Here is a 20,605-nt window from a genome sequence, read left to right as displayed (position 1 = left end):
CCACTGGTCACTCGTTGAAATTCAGTCCTTGATAGCAAAGAACAAGATCATATTTCTTTCCACTCATACAGACCAGTCGGTACAGGTTGGGGAATGAAGCCCTGATAACACCTGGATTCCATCATTTACACTTCAGAGGTGAACCAGGTCAAAGCATTTACATGTGGCCTGGCAGAAGGTCGGAGGTCGGAGGTCAGAGGGGGAACAGCAGTACAGACCATAAAACAACTTTTCCCACAAAACCTTCCTTTGGTGTCTCACACACAGTCGGGTTTACGGCAGTCAAACGTTTTAGGGGAACTTCTGACTTCTTGACAGGTCAGCTTTTCAAACCGCTGACATACACAGTGATGACCCGTCAGACAAGGATACAACATCCTCTGTGTGTGTGTGTGTGTGTGTGTGTGTGGGTGTGTTGTGTGGGAACGTGAGCTGACCTGTTCTAATGCTGGGACAGGAAACAGGCAGGTGATGACGGCCGGACAGGAGAACTGTCTCTGGGGTTGACTGAGTGGACACATGTCCTTCAGACTGTAGATGAACACTTCCTGCTCCTGTGGGACGAACACACACACAAAAAAAAAACAACAACAATGAACACAGCAAGGAATCATTGTGTTTTCCATTTGACCTGCCTGTTCATATTATTCTTTATTTTTATTTAGTTTATTAAGGGACATTGTGCAATGATATTAATCATTTGCAAGAAATGAGGAGATGGTTGCACCAGATTTAGTCAGCTGCTAATTTCCATCTGCAGTCCCAACATGTAATACACAACAGACACACACCACAATCTAAAATACAAAGGAAAACCTGATACACAAAATGACACAAATAAACAATGGACAGCACAGAGACAATACAGACACACACATTTCACATTTAGAATGACCAAGTCAAGTGCAATGCATTTGAAAAAGATGTACGCTATACTGTGTGGTCAGTGAAAAGAAAAAACTAAATCATTTACAAATACAAAATACAGTAAAACTTTTTAAAATGCCCAGCTTCATATTATAAAGATCTTAAAATATTCCCTAACATTTAATTTAATGCATTTAAAGGTACTAAGATACTTTTGGTTATTAAGTAGCCATTGTTTTAAATTATGATAGAAACTTAAGTGTAATAGGGTTAGGGTTAGAGTTAGGGTTATATTCTATTTATGGATTCAGGGGATTATACAGTGTTGAATCTGTGTCAACAATGTACATACATAGCACAGCACCAGTCTGAGCTCTGATCACTGTGTTTTCTCATTTGAAAGGTTTTTGAATTGGATTTGTGAATATAAACACATTGTGTTCAAATGCAAACACTTCACATCCAATAAATTAGAGAATTACAAACACCATCTCCTCCATGAACACTGCTCTAATTTCAGCTACAGCTGTCTGTGGATCGGGTGTTTTGCAGGATATGAATTCTCTGGAAAAGAAAAATCAGACATTTAAAGGAGACATTTCTGCCCTCGTTCCACAAATCTAAATAGTTCCCAGGTGTCTTAAAGACATGTCTGTGACATGTTTGATCCCCCAAGGATCAAACATCACAGCTCTTTTCATCCTCTCAAAACAGCCCTGTTCAGAACGGCTGGTTTCAGTGTCTGTCCCTTTAAATGCAAATGAACCACTGCTTGCCCCGCCCCTTCTACTGGTACCAGGTAGGGGTGGGGTTATGCAAATTCAAAAGCTAGTTACATCACTGGAAGACATCCGAGGGAACAGCTGGTAAAACCACATGGATTTCAACCTAGGGAGTCTGAACATTACATATTTTTTTGTCAATTCTCACATTTTGGGGACAAGAAGGCAAGACAAACACCTAAATGTTAAAGCCCCGGTACGGAGCTTTTAACTGGATACGCAAAAGTCTCTGGTTTCTGTTGATGTGTCTCTGTTACCTACAACAGCAAATGAGCCCATCAGTGTGAAGATACGCTATTTCGAAGTAGTCTAATTCTACACCTCTGGAAGGCATGGTCGGGTCGGACCACTGACGAAACGATACGAATAGATACATTAGCTCATCACTGCAGATAGCTGCTAAAAAAAAAAAAAAAAGTTTTCAAAGCAAGTCCCGTCTTCTTTCTGACATTTCCAAAACAAATCTACACGCGCCGGCCAGACAAACGTCTTCACGACAGTGGGAAATGCAGTCTTCATTCTGGCAAAACACCACTGCTTTTGTCCACAGGGGAAGCCAAAATCAACACTAAATGAAAAGTCTGTACAGGGGCTTTAACACTAGAACGGCCATGGCAGTCATTTTGACCGTTTTGATATTTATATGTGCAATAACTTTGTTGAAAAAAAACATACAATCCTGCTGGTACCTGACTTTTCCTAAAAGTGTCTGTATTTTAATTCAAAATGTTTTTTTAAATAAATCACACAAAAGGCAAAGAAAATATGGTCACTTTTACCTATTTCGGCCATACGCGGTCATTCTGACCGCACGGATTTCCCCGCGCTTAATGTTACAATTTTGGTTGCTCGGCAACTAGCCTACCATTGTTTATGTCAAGTGCCGGTCTCGAGTGATTGTATTTATCAACATTGGAGTGACTTCAGACAATGGCTGCAAATAAAGAGAAGAGAAATATGACGGCTGCATGACGCACCAGGTGAGCTCCGCTGTCCTGTCCTGATCACCAGCTGAGCTGCATAATGTCCCACTGATAGATTCTGTCCTGTATAGGGCTGTAAAGTCGACTGGTCGATAATTTCTGGCTCATCTTCATCTTCCTCATATCACATGCTCTCCTCACTGTGCTGTCGGACCCATGTCTATGGTCGGACCTGGCTCTGTCTCCGTTGCGCACGCTATAGCGCTTCATGTCAGAGCATTTTCACGTTGTGTGCTCCAGTCCGTCCGGTCCCGACCGGGTTACGGACACGGAGCACGGAGCAGAGACCAGGTCCGACAGTGCAAGGCTGTCCCTCTCTGAAGCAGAGGATCAAGTCTGCGTCACTCCCGTCAGTCTTCACAGACAGTCCGCAGACTTGAAAGAGTTTCTGATCATATCGTTGTCAGTTTGTTCCAGGCGACAGAGTTTGTTCTTTGTTGTAATGTGAATTAGTTTAAGTTATTACCTTTTTGAAATATATGTGTTGGTGTTATGTTGTTTAAAAAAGATATCACAACACAATAAATTAATTAACTTTTCAACTTAGTATTTTTTGTGAGAGATGACAAGGTTTTGAATCAAACGGTCATTTTGACCGCTTATGGCCGTTCTAGTAAGTTTGGAATTCTGGCACTTCTAGTGTTAAAGAGCCTTCAAAAAGTGATATTTCCATAATATGTCCCCTTTCATGCCATGTTTGATATTCTCAACCATGTGAGGTAAAGAAGAAGAGGGCTAAGTGTTGTGTTGGATGGTGTTGTGCTGGGCGGTGTGTACCTCAGTGGCCACCCACAGAGTGTTGCACATCTTCATCTGACAGCTGATCCTGCTGCCTGGACACGACATCCTCTTCACCTCCATCTGGCCCTTCTCCACATTCACCACACTGTAGTTCCTACTCAACACACACACAAACACACTCAGATTATATACACACCACTACATATTAGGTGTGGGACAACATATCAACATGGAGTATTGTTTATAAATATTATATTACTCCTCAGTACACTAACACCATATGTCAAAACCTTTGTGGTGAATGGCGGATGACTGATGGTAAACAAGCAGACAGCAGGAGAAGACAAATCACAGAGGTGCTGCCATCTTTCAAGTGGAAGGTCTGAGAACACCAACACATACACACAAACAGCCTGAGATGCTGTCCTGCATACAAACACACACTGGTGCACTTGGACCACTGAGCGCCATGTCAGCAGCCACAGCAGGTCTTTCACTCTCACACACCAACACACACCTGGCACCAGCTCACGCAGGCTTCATGACAAGGAGTGGACGGCTCAGCAGTCTGCTGCTAATGAGACTGAACGGAGATACACACAGACACACAGACAGACACACACAGACAGACACACACAGACAGACACACACACACAGACAGACACACACACACACACACACACACACACACACACACACACACAGGCCATTTATTGTTTTTTTTTGAGAGAGAAATGTGTATTTTTTCATGAATTTATTTTAAACCTTTCTGTTGCTGTTCTGTTTCCGGCTTTCTGCTACTTCATGGCTTTTTTTACACTGGAGTGGACACAAGTTGCAGTCACTGTGTGTGTGTGTGTTGTGTTAATGAGCCACTACTAAGCTACAGTGAGACTCTGCATTTTGTTGTAATGTTGTTGACTTATGAAAACCGACCCGACACTGCAGTGAATAAATACGTTCTTGCTTTTTTTGCAGGAGCTCTTTTCTCCTTTACCTCCAGCTGCATCACACATTATTGACTTGTATCAACAGACAGATCCAGAAACAGAGGAACTAGGAGTGTGGTGAATGGCAGCTGTAAAATATCACACCATCTACATGTGGACGATCAGCCGTCAACTCTGGATCACATCACCGACTGAAATCGAATCATCTCCAGACACAGATTCCTTCACAACAAAGGTTAAGTGTTGGCTACAAGCAAAGCAGAGCTGTGACTATTTTTAAGCCGTTGCATCTATTCTTAACTGTTTTTGTTGAACTGCTTGTAGTTTGTGATGCTGTTATTGATGTTTTGAGTGTCTTTTTTGTTTTTGCTATGTTTATTCAATTACACGTGTAAAAGCTCAACTCCTTCTGCAGCACAACTTTCATACCCTGTTTCAGAACCGTTTCAAATCGCATCAACATAAATAAAGAAACAAAACTAAATGCAGAATAGTTTTTCATGTTAAAGAAAAGCAGTTATCATTTAGACCAACCTGTCATCCTTGTCTCCGCTCCAGAACACGGCGCTGTGTCCCTGCAGCTGGGACAGGAAGAGCTGCGAGTGGCTGTCACAGGGCAGCACATACCTGAGGCAGGGGAAGCTGGGCTCCTGCATCTGCCTCACACACTGCATGGCCACTGGCCTCTGTACACACACACACAAACACATCAGTGATCTGATCATAACAGAGTGGACACATGTCCATGGCATGGGTGGCTGTGGCTCAGGTGGTAGAGCGGGACTCACACCTGCCCTGTGTGAATGTGTGTGAATGATTATCTCCCAAAGGCTGTCTACGAACAGTGCTGTATGAATGTGTGTGAAAGGGTGAATGCGACCATTACACTGTAAAGCGCTTTGAGTGGTCCAAGTGAATAGAAAAGCGCTATATAAGTGCAAGTCCATTTACCATTTACCATGTGATGTCTGTAAGCGGAAACATGCCACCGATTTTCAGGAATGTGCTGATCGTTATTATTCATCACCCTTTTCAGTGATCTGATTCGTTAGTAGTTTTGATTTGGTCCTATGAAGTAGTCAGCATCAGTTGCCATGGTAATTTACCCTGGTAACAAGTGAACTTGTTACCAGGTGACCATCATGGTCACCTGATGTTACTTCAATAACCTGAAACCTGCTAGTATAGGGTTAAAGGGATAGTTCAACATTTTGGCAAATTGGCCCATTGCCATAATCCCTATAGTCATAGCAGTAGGTTTGTTACCTTTAATTGTCGGTGCAAGCTATTTTTAGAACGGCGGAGCAGAGCTGTGAGCTGCTCAGAGCTACGCTACAGAGGCTAATGGGATTTCTTGGTTTCCCTCACCAAACTCATCATATACACAATCCAAGAACTCTACTCAAAACGCTCTGGTGGACAAGTTGTGACCTCCACATTCACCACGCTATGAGATAATAACGGAACATTACGACAGAGTTGTTTTCGAGGAAAATTCATCGATGATATTTTTCGGCAAGCAGTCTCTGCATTCACCTCGAAAACAACTCTGTCTTGTAACGTTTTGGAGTTGTTGGATTGTGTATTTGATGAGTTTGATGAGGGAAACCAAGAAATTCCATTAGCCTTCGTAGTGTAGCTCTGAGCAGCTCGTGGCTCTGCTCTGCCATTCTAAAAATAGCTTGCACCAACAATTAAAGGTAACAAATCTTCTCCTAAAACCATTGGGATTATGGCAATGGGATAATTTGTCAAAATGTTGAATTATCCCTTTAAGGTCTGTTGAAAGAGAGAGAGAGAGAGTGGCGTGAAGAGATGTCAAACAATCGTGTGTCCACTGTCCAAAGCTCTATAATCAGGTTTTTCAGACATGTGTTATTTATAAAGTGTATTGGGGCTCATTGGACTGAGGCAGAGGACGTCAGTGGGCGGTCCTTAAATGTGCCCTCACACTGTTAGGATCATATCTCAAATGTTTCCTGAATGCATCTTGGGTGCGTTCACACCAGAACTTAGAGCTGAGACAGCTGTTAGTGCAGGTCTGACAAGGGTCACTGATAAGGTGCACAGCATGGAACCTGATCCACACTGTCCTTGTAGTTCACTACATCATCTAATCTGGCTGGAGATAATGAGCCTGTGTGATTATGGTGATTAGAATTCATCCATTTCCTGCAAAGGAGGGAGACCTTGGTGTTTTTGGTTTTGGGGGGCTGACCTTCTCAGGCTTGGTGTCCCAGCATTCAGTCAGCAGACTGTGGAGGCAGTAGAACTGGACTTCCTCTGGACTGCCCAGTGCCGGCCGTATGCCTTTGGAGAGCTTCTTGGCTATCTGGAGCTGGTGCTGCCCCAGCGCCGGTCTCCGCCCAGACAGCAGCTCATACAGCACCATACCGTAGGAGAACATGTCCACCTGCAGGAGGAGACACAAGACACACCGAGGGCAGGAGTTACAATACATCTGAGGTGGTGATTCAAGACCTTCAGTCAGACTTGAACTCAGTGTTGTCACATGAAATGTAGCTTCGGATTTAAACGCAGTGTTTGAGCTGAAGGTGAGTTATGCAATATACCAGCAATGTTGATGAAATGGACGGTAAGAATAAGATGAAACCGATGTTATCCCCGAGGGGCCGACTGGCCACGGCAACAGTAAACATCAATATGAGGAATATAGCAAACACACAGTCGACCAAGATGCAATAAAACAACAGTAAGCTGTAGATATGCTTCAAAGCAGGAGAACACACAGGCCAGGAGGCCGCTGGATAAACAGGTGGACTTTCACTGATAGTGGTTAACACTGATTAACAGGTTGTGCTGCTCGGTCTTATCTTCAACAGCTCACTCATCTCGTTTACTCAGGAGTCAGATTGAGATTTTTGTCCTCCTGGTTGACACTGTCATGGCCATTGACTTCAAAGAAGACCTTTGGCTATTGTGTGTAATTAAAAAAACACACACAAAGATCAAACTCTAGTTTTCCATCCCTTCCTAATTGAACTCATCTTTGAGACCCATATCTGAGGACCAAAATACCCAAGTGGATTCCGCCCACCCCTTCCCAATCCCTATCTGTGAAGGGTCACAGATAGTGACTGGGCAGGGGAGGGCGGGGGAGGACAGGAACTGTGGAAATTCCCAGAATAGCTGTAAAAGGCAAACCGTGGTGCGATGCCAAAAACACTTGACTATTTTTGAGGTGACATCACTTGGTTGTGGCTCCAAACACACTCGAGGTCTGTGGGATGGTATGAAGTCTCAAGGACCGTGGAAAAGGTTGGTACATTTATATAAAGATGTTCCTCTAAACTCAGTCTAAGGAATCTTCTCACTCGTCTGTTTGTCTGTGATTTTCATTCCTGATTTGAAGACCTTGGTGACCAACATATCTGAAATTCATGGGCAACATAAAACCTTGACAGGACGGCTACAGAGAAAGTTTTTTTATATAACTATTGGCATCTTTCAGCAGTATGGCACGATAACCTGTTGTGTGTGCTGCCGACAATACTGCATCATGTGTCACTGAGACACAAGTCTACGCAGCAATTCCAACACAACAACAAGGTTTTCATTTCACGGTGAGGCACCAGTGTTAAGACAACTAGTGCTATAATAGGGTTAGGTGATAAAAAATTAAACATTTTCCCACCAGCCACCAGTCCAGCAACCAGCGACTGCCAAAATATACACAAGGGGGGCAGCAAAGTCCCTTCACAGCTTTTTTTTTTTTTTTTGGTTGGTGAAGAAACTACCGCACACTTGCAATTTGCAAGTGAGGAAAAAGAGTTTCTTCACCAGCCTATGTCGCGCTCCTCTTCCGACGCACCTTTTGTCAATCGGTGTGCAAAAGCGTTTCAACTGCAGTTTTTTTTTTTTTTTAAAGCAAATACAAGGAAGCTCCTCAACACCTATGTAAAGCTGAAACTGTAAAGAGAGAAAGACAGGCGGAGCAGATGCAGTCTCCACAGGAACAAACAGGGATAACATGCTGTTAGATGCTCAGGGTGCACCACTGTATTTACAGTTTTTGGTCTAGTTCTCTAATGTGAATGTAAATTGCTTTTCGGCACCAATCAATTGGCGACCTATAGTTGGCCTCAATGTCATCTTATCAGTCACTGCTCTGTGCTACAAGAACGTGCATAGTGTACCAAACCTAGCTGCCGGTTTCTATTAGTACATACTTTGATTTGCACTTTATAGATTTTTTTTATTAAAATGAATTCTGAAGGAGGTGGACCCGAATATTAGCAAAATAAGATGACAGAAATCACCAAAAAAACACCTTAAACCAACCTACCAACCAGTGATGGATTGATGGAGTGATGGTTTCATCTCAAGCTTTATGATAAATAGATAATAGAAGAAAAACTCTATGGAGTTTTAGCTGGCATCAGAAAATCACCAGAGTCAGGGGACCTATTAAAGGGAGAGGGTTAATAGTAGAGTGGATAAATGTAACTGATGCAGAGCATGAGAGCTCACTGATGGACAGCTGGCCCAGAGATAAAGGTGACAAATAGGAAGAGCCACCAACTAAGACGAGCAGATAGAAAACAACAGATCGCCATGACCTGATGGTTTCCTGCTTCTTACCCCACTCCACCACGCAGTGACATCACAAACAAAAAATACATCTCCACACAGCTGCTATATCAGCCCCACTTAAACCACTTAATGTCCGTTATCTTTACACAACACAGACTTAAAAATAGTTACTTTAGCCTTGACTGCTGGAACAGAAGACGTCACTCTGTCTCATTCCATCATGATCAGAGAGGTTTTATCAAGAGTAGACCTCTGCTGACAACATTCACACACTACTGACCAGAAACAGAACAGTCATGAAGGAAGAATCGTTGCCACAGTCAACAAGGAAATGCATTTGATTCTGAGTTAAACGGACCAATCCAACAAATCCCACAATCCTTTTATATGAATTAATTTATGTATGTTAAGTTCTGCTGGTCTGTTTTCTTTGAGTCTTTTCAAGTCAGGTCCAATCAATTTGGTCTTGATTTTTCCCACTCATCTCAACAAGACTTAAAAAAAAATCAGTCTTTTCTTGTAGTCTAGTTACACCCTTCAATTACACTTGAAACCAACATATTGCAAATGAGCACGAGAGTCTAAATCACTTGTCAGTACAGGGTCATGGAGGGGCTGGAGACAATCCAAGCCGAAAGGTTTCCTAGTCTATCACAGGGCCGACATAGAGACACGAACAACACGCACAGACATTATATTCATGTGCAATCTAGAGTCACCAACCAACCCATTATGCATGTGTTTGGGCTTTGGGAGGAGGCAAAATAATCTGGAAAAAAAGCCACACGGACACTGGGAGACCATGTGAACTCCATCCAAAAGGCCCCAGGCCAGGAATCGAACCCAACTCCCAGGGGCCTCATTTATCAAAGAGCGTGTAAAAGTCCTCTTAAATTTTCAGTACGACGGAAAGGCAAAATGTGCGTACGACCAAAAAATATACACTCTTTTCAGATCTATCAAACTCCGCGTACACACGGCTGCACGGTATTTCCCTTGATAGATCACACCGGACCTGAGAAAAGCGTGGATGAGAACACGCCTCATACCCAGCCCCCTAAACAGCCCCACGCAACCATATGTGGTCAATGCAAATCAGTTACGTGCATATTAAGTAGCCATGTGCACTCTGGAAACGTGTGGAATGACGTCAGTGGAAGACGGTGAAGACAACAGACGGACGGAGAGCGGAGAACGAGCGGAATTTCTCTGAAAGCGAGATACACGGTAACACGGCAATATCAGTCAGAAACATCATCTTGCATTGAAAGGCTACAATAAAAACAAAAAAAACTCCCAAATCTAAATGAAACAGAACAGAAAGAAGAATCATATTTATTCTGCCCCTTATTTTAGATTATGTCATAATAATTTAAAGCAGGGTTTCCACTGCCAGTCAGTACTTTGCACCCCTTTCCACTAACCCCCAACTTCCGTTCACTGGAAGACTTTGATTTTCATTTGTGCATAGCTATAGCCTATATTTAAAAAAAAACAAAAAAACATTGAAGTCCACCAGTCTGTGACTTTTCCTAAAATGATGTTGGGCAGCACCCAGTTTTGTTAAATACAATAAATATTATTCACACAAAAAATATGGATCATGTTTTCTCATTTGCTTTGATTTGCGCCGACATTATTGTGCTTGCTGCTTGCTTGTGTGTGTCCAGTCTGGCTACGTAACACACGCACGTCGCAGAAATTATTTTCCAGACTGGACAGACTGGTTGTGGAAGAGGTGTAGCCTACATGCAGGGGAAAAATATCAATATGATATCAAAAGAAAACGAAATTCGTTTTATAAAGCCAGTATTTAGGAGCAAACTAGTGTAAATGCACAGGGGAAAAATCTAAGTCGCTGTGCTTTTCATGTAAAGTGCCGACGTCAACACGTGTGCGGTGTGCGGTGGTGGTGGTGGTGGGGGGGGGGGTCATCATCACCACCACTTGCTACTTCAAACAGTGTCCGCGCTCCTCTCTCCCTCGCATACTGCAGTTCTCTGACTCTGCAGCGGTGTCGCCAATTCCTCTTGTTCTTCAAAAAGCGTGTAAATGCCGGTACGCCATGGTCGGACTGGTCGTAAATTTTTGCTCTTACTCCCGACAAGTTTTGGTTTGATAGATCCCAAATTAGGCGGAGAAAAGTGCGTACGCACAAAATGGGGGAAAGAGCGTGTAAAAAAGCGTGTATCCACAATGATAAATGAGGCCCCAGGACTTTACAAAACAGTAAAGCATGAAGGGACCTTATTTCCATGTCCTTGGTAACCTTTATGAGGTGCAGCTTAGCATAGCAGGGTTCTGACTGGTTAACTTGCCAGTAAATGTGTATTGATTTGATTTGTATTGATCCTGCCATCTGCTTTATAGTTTCCTTTGTTTAAACATGCAGTCCCCCCCAAACGCACGCACACACACAAATACACACACACTAAATGAAATATTGTTTTTTTTTTTTTTTTGCCTTTGTTAGCTTTTGAACAAAGTAATTGTAAATGTATTCAATGCACATGAACCTCATCTCATGCCGTCTACCAACAATATAATGACCACAAGTTCCAATTGGAACAGTTTATCAGTTATTGTTCAAGTCTTCTTTGAAGACCCATTTATTCGACATTGCATTCAACTCGGATTGAGGCAGAGCCCTTCTTGTTTCTTGCTTTTTGCTTTTGTTATGTCCAAATGTATGCATGCATGTTTGTATAATTGTAAAATTGTGTTGTATTGCTTTCTAGATAATGTTTTGACTTCGGCCATTTTAAATGTGCTCTACAAATAAAATTTGACTTGACTTGACTAATTTGAATAAAATTAAATATTTCTTATCACCAAAACTATACTACACTATACTATTTACTATAATAAACAACAAATGATGCACATTCATATGTCCATCTTGTCACTGAGCCATGTTGATGTAAACTATACACAAATAGTCTGTAACAGGTTTCTAAGAGTCTTATTGCATATTGTCCAGACCCTCAACACAGCTGGCAACAGCTGGCAACCATGTTCACAGCCATGAAGCTGCTTTCCATTTATGCCCCTGTTGCACTCTCGATTCCCGTCTCTCTTGCTCCGTCATCTATTCTCTCTCCAGCCTCGTCTGCATCTCATTTAAGCAGTTAAACCTCATCAAAAAGTCAAATTAACGCCCAGGAGAAGAGCTCATTTGATTGGCTGAGGTCAGCGGACTCTGTGGGAGAGGAGCTGATGAATGGAGCTTGGGGCTTATAGGTGGTTTCCTCTGCTCTTTGAACGCTTCGCTACAGAGGAAGGGACCAATGAAACAGTAAACCCCAGTAAAGTGTCTCCATGGGGAGAGGAGAAAGTCAGAGCAGCCTCTTCAGGTCAGCCACATCAGACCTACAGCAGCCGTCACTCACCAACACCCAGGCTCACAGTCAGTGGCTGCAAAGATAAGTTGATTCATTAATCCCTCTATAAGCTTTCAATAACTGTGTTTATTTTTGTCAATTCATCTAATAAGTAATTTAGGTGGTTTGACACTTTCCCAGTGTTTTATTTGAACTTCTATTTGTTAGGGGGTTCCCAGTGTAGTTTTACGTCTCCTCTCTCAGGCGTTACTTTGGAGATTAACAACAAGTTTGTCAACTGATTAAACAATGAGTAATTGTTAATTTCTTACCCATGTTAGATTGGATATTCAACAGTGCTACAGTATTGATCTTAGCTTTTTTTTTTTTTTAAAGGGACAATGAGGACGCAAGACGGACGAAAGCGAAAACATTTTCCAAGAATGTTTTCACTGATCAAGAATGAAAGTCGGAGGTTTGAAGACGATCAGATACCGTCGTAGTTCCGACCATAAACGGCGATCCTGCGGCGTTATTCCTATGTCTCACCAGGCAGCGTCCACGAAACCAAAAGTAGGAAATGCTGGGCGAGTCCACCTCTAAATAATAATAACAAAATAAAGACAAAACAATATATTTATCTAAAATGGACCCATAACGTAGATTCATCCACATAAATATGAGACTTTTTTATAACCAAATACAAACTCCTCGTTGTCCCTTTAATGAAAGTTTGTGATTTAAGATGATTTTTAAGGAATTGCTGGTGTCCCTTTTCCTCAGGGCTCTGGTTTATATTAAGAAGAAATATCATTTTTATGTTGCAAATGACCAAGTTTAGTTATCTCTAGTTAAAGTAGTTGTGGCATTTGTTTAAAAAAAAAAAAAAAGTCCTGCTCTGTGTGGATGTAAAGGTCAGCGCTCTGCAGCCGTGGTAAAACCTGCATGGGACTTTGGCTTTTCCTCTTCCTTTGCCAATAAAGCAAACACATGGAACTGATCAGACAGTAACATGCTGCAGAGAGGAAGTCGACGGTCAAAACTATCAGCTCACCAACTGTAAATCCTCTGGTGTGACAAGTCAAATAAATACAGCGGCGGGGGCAGCTCTTTGATTCCTCAAACAGGACCTAACCAATCTACGGAGCCCAAATAGATCTCTGCTGCAGGATCACACAACCACCCCCATGCTGACTGTGCATGTACTGCAGTTAGTCAGCTATTAATTAGACATGTCAGAATCAAGTGACTGTATAAAAGAGTTTCACATGCGATGGAGCTGGAGGGAAACTCACACAGAGGTAAAGAGCAGAGCAGCAAGACAGCGGCTGTGGTTCGACTGTGATCAGTGATCCCCTTTGAAATAAACCTCAGCTGAGTTTGTTTTGAGATAATCCTCCTGTCTTCAGTCAGGAATGCAGACCATGAGAGGCATGGGCATAAACTAAATAAAACATCTCACAAAAGGACAAGGACAGCAACATTAACACAATCACTAGCAACTAAAAGCCCACATTTCCAAGGGTTCAAATGAAAGTGGACCCTTGGCTGCTGAAGGTTTCATTATTATTTCAACAGTAGTTTATGCACAAAAAAAAAGAATTTGAGTTTAAACTGAGGTGGAGCAGTTGGTCAGTATGAGGGGTAAAGATGTGACCATGAAAATGAAGAAGACTCAATGAAAAGGCCTGTCAAAGGGAGATGGTTTGCCAAGTATAGTCTGAAGAAGAAGCTATACTGTAGGTCTCTTTATGGCAGCTCATCAGGATGTGGACATAAGATGTGATGAGCAAAACTTCTGATGATTCACCAAGATACTGTGATGCTCCAGAGCCTTGTAGGTCCTCAGCTGGAGATGAGGTGACATTGTGTTAACAGGGAACATATTACCCATTCTATTTATTATTGTTTCCTTTCATTAAATCTCTGTTTGTTCCAGTTTGAAAAATAGAAAGTGAAATTCAACTTGTATCCAAAAAAATGGGGAGAGGAAAGTGTGAAGAAAAAATAGAAGCTTGTGACCCAAAGCCACAAACATCTTGGAGGTTTGTTGTGATTTTATTGCTGACAGATTGTTTTTAATTCATTTTCTTATCCTCTGTATTTCATTTGAATGCAGTGAAGCTCTGAGCCTGAAGAAAATGACATGTAGCTATCCAAACATGAGCCAACAGGCTACGCACACCTGGATTTGGGGATTTTTGGCCATACTCCTCTGTAGATCCTCTCCCTCTCTCTCTGTCAGGTAGGATGGGGACTGTCGGAGGATGGATGTTTTCAGATCTCTGTGTTGATGTTTCATTGGCTTCAAGTAATCGTGTCATCTTGACTGTTTGATTACAGTTATTATCTTATTGGAAGGTTGAGGTTTTCATTAAGGATAGCTCAGCTCTACATGTCCCTCCCTTGAAAAAACAACCTCACAGCATTCACGGTGCCTAGGCCTCATTTAGATGCTTTCTTGCAAACTCCAAGTGACCTTTATGAGTCTGTCTTTGAGGAGTGGCTCCAGTCTGGTCTCTGTGCCATAAAGACCTGATCGGGGGAGAGCAGCAGTGATGGCTGCGCTTGTGGAAGTCTCTCCCATATCCACACAGGATCTCTGGAGCTCAGCCAGAGCACTATGAGACTAGATCTACACTTGATCCATGATCTACTCTACTGAGACTTAAAGAGGAACAATGCAAGTCCGATCGCTTCTCCTCTGTTTTGCTAACCCTCCTCCTGGACATGTGCATTTGTTTACAACAAAGCCGGCAAGAAATCAATCAATAGAGCGGTAGATAACATTATGATGTTAGAATGTGTATATTTGTGTAGTTTTATCTGTCATAAACAAGAGATTGCAGGTTACAGGGCACTAAGTGTCGTGGTGCCGCAGAGACGAGAGCTGGGACACCGGCGGCGGTTGGTTTTCAGCCCAGAGATGCAATAAGTGACACGCACATGGAAGGCAGAGAGCATCCACTGTCCCGCGTAACAAGTTAAGCCATTGATTAAACCATCACAATTACTCCAAAGCTGTTTAATTGAGGTTAGAATGTAGCATAGTTAAGCTACAAATCCTGCATAGTTACTCTTTAAATCTATCTTAATCTCTATCCAGCACACAGCTGGTTTATCTATTAATTTCTTACATTTCTGGGCCATTTTTGCCTTTACTGTAATGCTTGAGACAGTGAAGACAGACAGGAAATGGGGTGAAGTATCTGTATGAATTGGGAGCTGTTTCTGTGATCTCCTGCTCTGAAGCACAGTGAGCCCATAGGGATGCACTTGAACCACTCGCCCTACTGATGTTTTTGGCAACATCAGTGCACAGGGTATGTTCAGAGCTGGAATGAGGTCCTAGTATTTAATTCATCTAGATATCACTCCCAGGATCATTTTCTCTTGGGGTGCTCCAACATGTTGACATGACAAACTTAACTTTTCAACATGATTTACAGTATAAAAATGCTGCGCACATTTATTAATGTGGGTTAAGACGAGGCGGGTGGGGTCATTACCTTCTCATCGTACACGATTCCTGGTCGGATCTCAGGGGCCTGGTAACCTGGGGTGCCCTCAACCCCTAACGCACCCTCGTGGAATGATTGTCGGGAAATGCCGTAGTCAGACAGTTTGATGTTGAGTGGATCCTCCACCTAAAAGGAAGACAAGTTACCAAGCTTGAAATAAAAAGTAGTCTTTGTTCAAATTTGATTATTGTAATCAAACATTTATGGCTGTAATGATGACTCAGACACAGACCTGCAGAGACCACACCAGGATGTTGTCAGATTTAAGGTCACAGAAGATGATGCTCTTCCTGTGGAGGTATGCCAGACCCGCTGCGATCTGATAGGCTACTTTGAAGGTTAGCATGTGACCAAGGGGCATGTACTTGGAACCTAAAGATAACAATAAAAAACATAACTTTATGTTCCTCCAACACAAACATACTCCGATGAGAGGAGGAAACCGTTAGATGAATATGTATCTACATGCCTTTGCGCTTCTCCTCCAGCACAGTGTTGAGGCTGCCTAGGGGGGCTAACTGGAGGGCGAAGCAGAGCGGGTGGATGCTGATGCCCACCAAAGAGACGATGCAGGGATGCTGAAGAGAGTGCAACATGCTGGCCTCCTGACGGAACTCAGAGAAGCTGCGGCAGGCATCTGCAGACTGCAGGTGTTTCACCATGGTGTCTAAAGTAGTGACAAGAGGGATGAATGAGATATAAACAACTTCAAGATAGTAGAGATATATACAGTTGTGCTCAAAAGTTGACATTTCAGAATTTGTGAAATACTGGCTACATTTCAGAAAATATAAGTGATAATGCAACAAAACTTTTTTTTTATTCAGAGTTAGTGGTTGGACGAAGCCATTTATTATCACAAGACTGTGTTTGATCTTTTTGAATCCTAATGACAGTGCAAACACCAAAATGGTCCTGATCAAAAGTTTGAGCCTGATAATAAACACACAAACTGACACAGACTGGTTTAAATGGCTACTCAGGGAAACTGTCCACACCTGGAACTTGGTTGCTTGTACTCAGTGTCTGTGTAGAAAAAGTCATTGAGATTCTGGCCTCTTGACAAACACCTGCACATTTCATCCATTGCTGCACTTTGCTGGATTCTGAGCCAACGAACTGTGAAAAGTCCTGTTCAAGCTCTCATAAAAGTGGAAATTGAGGGTTCTGTTGATACCAAGCCACGGTCTGGTACCATCAAAAATGTGTTGGTCAGACTCTCTGATGATCTTTTTTTTTTTTTTTAATGATTGTGTTATTTCTGGATGTCTCAACAGTTTATTTGAATCCAATTAAAAATAAGAGAAACCTGTTTCATCTGATCACATGTTTTCCTTAATGAATGGTACAGTTACAAAATCTTCCAGGGTATGTAAACCTCTAAAGTTGATTATATACACACACACATGTAGAAAACAGATCTCAGGCCAAAGAGAATGCTTCTCATACAGTACTGAATAAAATCAATAAACTGACATTCTTCACTCTATCTATAGCCCATATCTATATTCATATGTCGGTATATGTGTGAAATCCTAACTAAAATGTGTGAAGATTCTCAGTCATCCAACCAAACAGCATAAGGTAGTGGGTGGGCTCCTCCACATTCTGCCGGCCACCCAGAGGAACTTCAAATGATCTCTCCTGACTGCAGGAGAGATTGCGCCCAAAGGCAACCAAACCTGGTTGTAGGGTCTTGAAGACATAACAACTCCGGTTCAAGAGAGGAGGCCGACTGGTGAGAACATCTTCAAGTGTTTATCTGCACGCCAGGGGAGCAGTAAAATAAAGAAGATGTGTCCGTACCTGTGTCGCTGCTGATGGTCTGCTGCCGACACTTCTTGAAGTGGAAGCGTTTGACGGCCACCGGCTGCTCACGATATCGCGCCCGGTAGATGATGGTCCCGCTGCCCCCCTGGCCGAGGATGTTACTCTCCTCCTCGGAGTACTCCAGCTGGGCCCTCTCCAAGAACAGCCTAACACACACACACACACACACACACACACACACACACACACAGACAGCACATGGGCCCTTGTTTATTCCTGAACCTGGAACCAGGACATTTTTGGTAATTTGTAAGTTGTGTCCTGTCTCTGACCAGATCCAGGTGAGTTTGAGTTTCACTTATGGATGAAATTGTCTTCAGTCATAATTAAGAACAAACACCATCTATTTCAACTCATAACACGCACATAACTGTTTTATTGTTGCACATATTGAAAACATACACTTGAGGAAGTCTACTCTCACTAGAGACGTAACGTAACAAAGAAGCTCAGAGTGACAGCTTCGGGCTGAAATGAATCACTGGGGCTGCTCAACATCTGTGGTCGCGAGTCGACCATACACTAATTATTCTGCATAGAAGAAGATGCCGCCTTCCAGAAAACATGTGGCAGGCCCCAGCCTACTTGTTATACATTGGTTAATGATCAAACTAAATGATATGTTCAGTGATAATTGCCATAAACCATTAGCTACAAACAGATCCAGAACATCCGTTACAGATTAAAACCAAGCTGGAGAAAAACTTTCAAACAACAAAAAAACTTGACTCCTAACCTCAACATTAACCAATGTTGTACACTGGTCACATCTGGGGAACAAAGGCTCTCTTTTATCAGCCGCCCTGCAGGCTGACAGCAGAGCCACATTCCTTGCCCATGCAGACCATCCCCTCCATCCCTCTGTCACTCTCTGCTCACAGGCCTTTGATGTGCTGCCTCAACCAGAGCGACAACATAAACCCAATCAAGATGGACGCTTAAAATGAGCTCTGGCCCTCAGGTCTGAACAGTGACACAGCTGAACGTTAACTCTGGAAATGGTTTCCTTTCAGGCAAAACATATGGATGTAAATCTGCAGGAGCATTAATTAAAAGTATATGTCTGCTTAATCGTTTTAATTGGCTGAATCGTCTGAGGGTCCAGAGCACGGATATTCCACCAGATGTTCACTTTACAAGAGCTTCAGCAATTACACACACACACACTTTGTAAAAAGTTACACGAGGCCACCATGTTTTGTTTTGGTGCTATGCTAGTATAAAGTCAGATGCTGGAATACACATCACTCAGGTGAACTGTGACTAGGTAATTAAAGTTATAGTTGGTAATCCTGTTCAGAAACACATGTTGTTATACTGGGTGAAATGGTCCTTCTATCCTGAGAGTAGTCAATACATGATGTATTCAGAAAAAGGAACGGAAATAATCAGACCTCTGTGGCAGCTGCAGGACTGACAAAATCTGACCAATCCATGCTTTTCGCTCCAAAAAGGAAAAAACCAATCAGATGCCCACATGTCTAGTTCTGCCTATGCCCAATCAAGCTGCCATCTTCAAACATTTGAGGCGGGAAATGTGTAGTGCAGTAACAGAATCTTGCTTCATATTTGAACAACACTGCCTCGTTTGATAGTTTGAACGGAGTTTTGGGAGCCGGCCGCATTGCGTTGGACGGACGTCAATTGCATAAAGTACAGGTCCAGTCTACTTTACGCAAATTCACATACGGCAACTGATCAGACCTTTTTACTGCAGATATTATACTTAATGGCCATTTGTATCTCATAAAACCCACTTCAAAAAAGCTGAACTATCCCTTTAATGTTAGCTACATTTGTAGCGACGGCAAAATGTACAAACAGCTCCTTTAAAGTGACCAAAAATACTAAGAAATTAGAGGATAATTCAAACTTCTCCTTCCTTTGGTTGATAGGTGACCATGATAAGCATGGTAATGATTTATAGTGGTCTATGACTGTTTTATATAATATCTTACTGAGCTTATTTGAGCTCTGTGTGGGGGCTGGACAGTACCAACTGTATGCTTTTACATTTTATGCAAACACCAATCTTGACAAAAGCTTATAGATCAGCCCAACATCGGTGTATGAGCCCCCATCCAGCTGAGAAAATGGATGATGTTTGTTGATGGCGCTTGTGTTTACGCCAACATCCATCTTAGAGCTGGAGTGTAACACATTTGCAGTTGAAGTCACACAAATATTTGGAGCGGCTGTTTAACTGTTGCAGCAAACATTTCCATGGGTCTGTGCTGTTTTACAGAGAGAGAGATGTGCTTTCGCAACTGACCGCCTACCCAATACCCCCCTGCTCCTAGCCCCACATACACAGTGTTTTAGAGTACTTAATGGACCTCATGGTGTGTAGTGTGTGTGTGTGTGTGTCTGTGTGTCTCTATGTGCGTAGGACACAGACACAGGCTGCATGTTTACTCCAATAGTTGAAGGAGTGGTGGTTACCCTTGAGCCCTGACAATACATCAACAGATGCTGTCACTGGCAACAAATCAGCTGAAACTCATTATACAGCCAAAGCCCTGGAGAACTGCAGAGTGTGTGTGTGTGTGTGTGTGTGAGAGAGAGATAGAGAGAGAGAGAGAGAGAGAGAGAGAGAGAGAGAGAGAGAGAGAGAGAGAGAGAGAGAGAGAGAGAGAGAGAGAGAGAGAGAAACAGTTAGTATATACAGTGCAGTGTGAATCATCCAGCTTCTGTGGAATGTGTCTGGTGTAAGGGACCGACAGACTGAGGTTCAGCGATATGGAGTTCTTTAAAACACATCTTCTCTCCGTCTTTCATTTCAAGAGCATTATTTCTTCATTTCATGTTCACATTTTGAAACGCTTTCCTCCTTAAAGTCTGTCCTCCCCTTTCCTCCTTTCCCTGCTCCGGGGCAGATTTCCTCTGCTCCTGCTCAAAACAGTTCATCTGCACTCAGATCTTCTGCTGCTGCTGCTGCTGCTGCTGCTGCTGCTGCTGCTGCTGCTGCTGCTGCACTTCAGTCCAGGATTCAACTTTCGCCAAAGAACATGAAAAGAAACTGATGAACACTGGCAGCACATTCTTCGGTCAGATGAC

The 20,605-nt window shown here is 42.7% G+C and overlaps 1 protein-coding gene across 2 annotated transcripts in view; it reads right to left on the bottom strand.

Annotated features, from left to right (window-relative positions):
* lrrk1 (leucine-rich repeat kinase 1) overlaps positions 1-20,605 on the bottom strand; it is an 82,460-nt gene that overhangs the window by 10,128 nt on the left and 51,727 nt on the right. For both annotated transcript variants that reach the window (XM_085772635.1, XM_085772639.1), the window contains exons 25-32: positions 17,525-17,694; positions 16,188-16,385; positions 15,951-16,090; positions 15,707-15,844; positions 6,542-6,736; positions 4,858-5,009; positions 3,410-3,527; positions 438-554 (exon numbers count right to left, since the gene is read on the bottom strand). In XM_085772635.1, coding sequence (XP_085628761.1) covers positions 438-554; positions 3,410-3,527; positions 4,858-5,009; positions 6,542-6,736; positions 15,707-15,844; positions 15,951-16,090; positions 16,188-16,385; positions 17,525-17,694 — 1,228 coding nt within the window. The remainder of the gene's footprint in view (positions 1-437; positions 555-3,409; positions 3,528-4,857; positions 5,010-6,541; positions 6,737-15,706; positions 15,845-15,950; positions 16,091-16,187; positions 16,386-17,524; positions 17,695-20,605) is intronic.

Source organism: Trachurus japonicus, chromosome 3 (genome assembly GCF_045865225.1).
Source record: "Trachurus japonicus isolate A0001 chromosome 3, Traja_1.0".
NCBI classification, from domain to species: Eukaryota; Metazoa; Chordata; class Actinopteri; order Carangiformes; family Carangidae; genus Trachurus; species Trachurus japonicus.
Note: the sequence above shows the minus strand (reverse complement) of the source record. Positions and strands in the feature narration are given on the sequence as shown.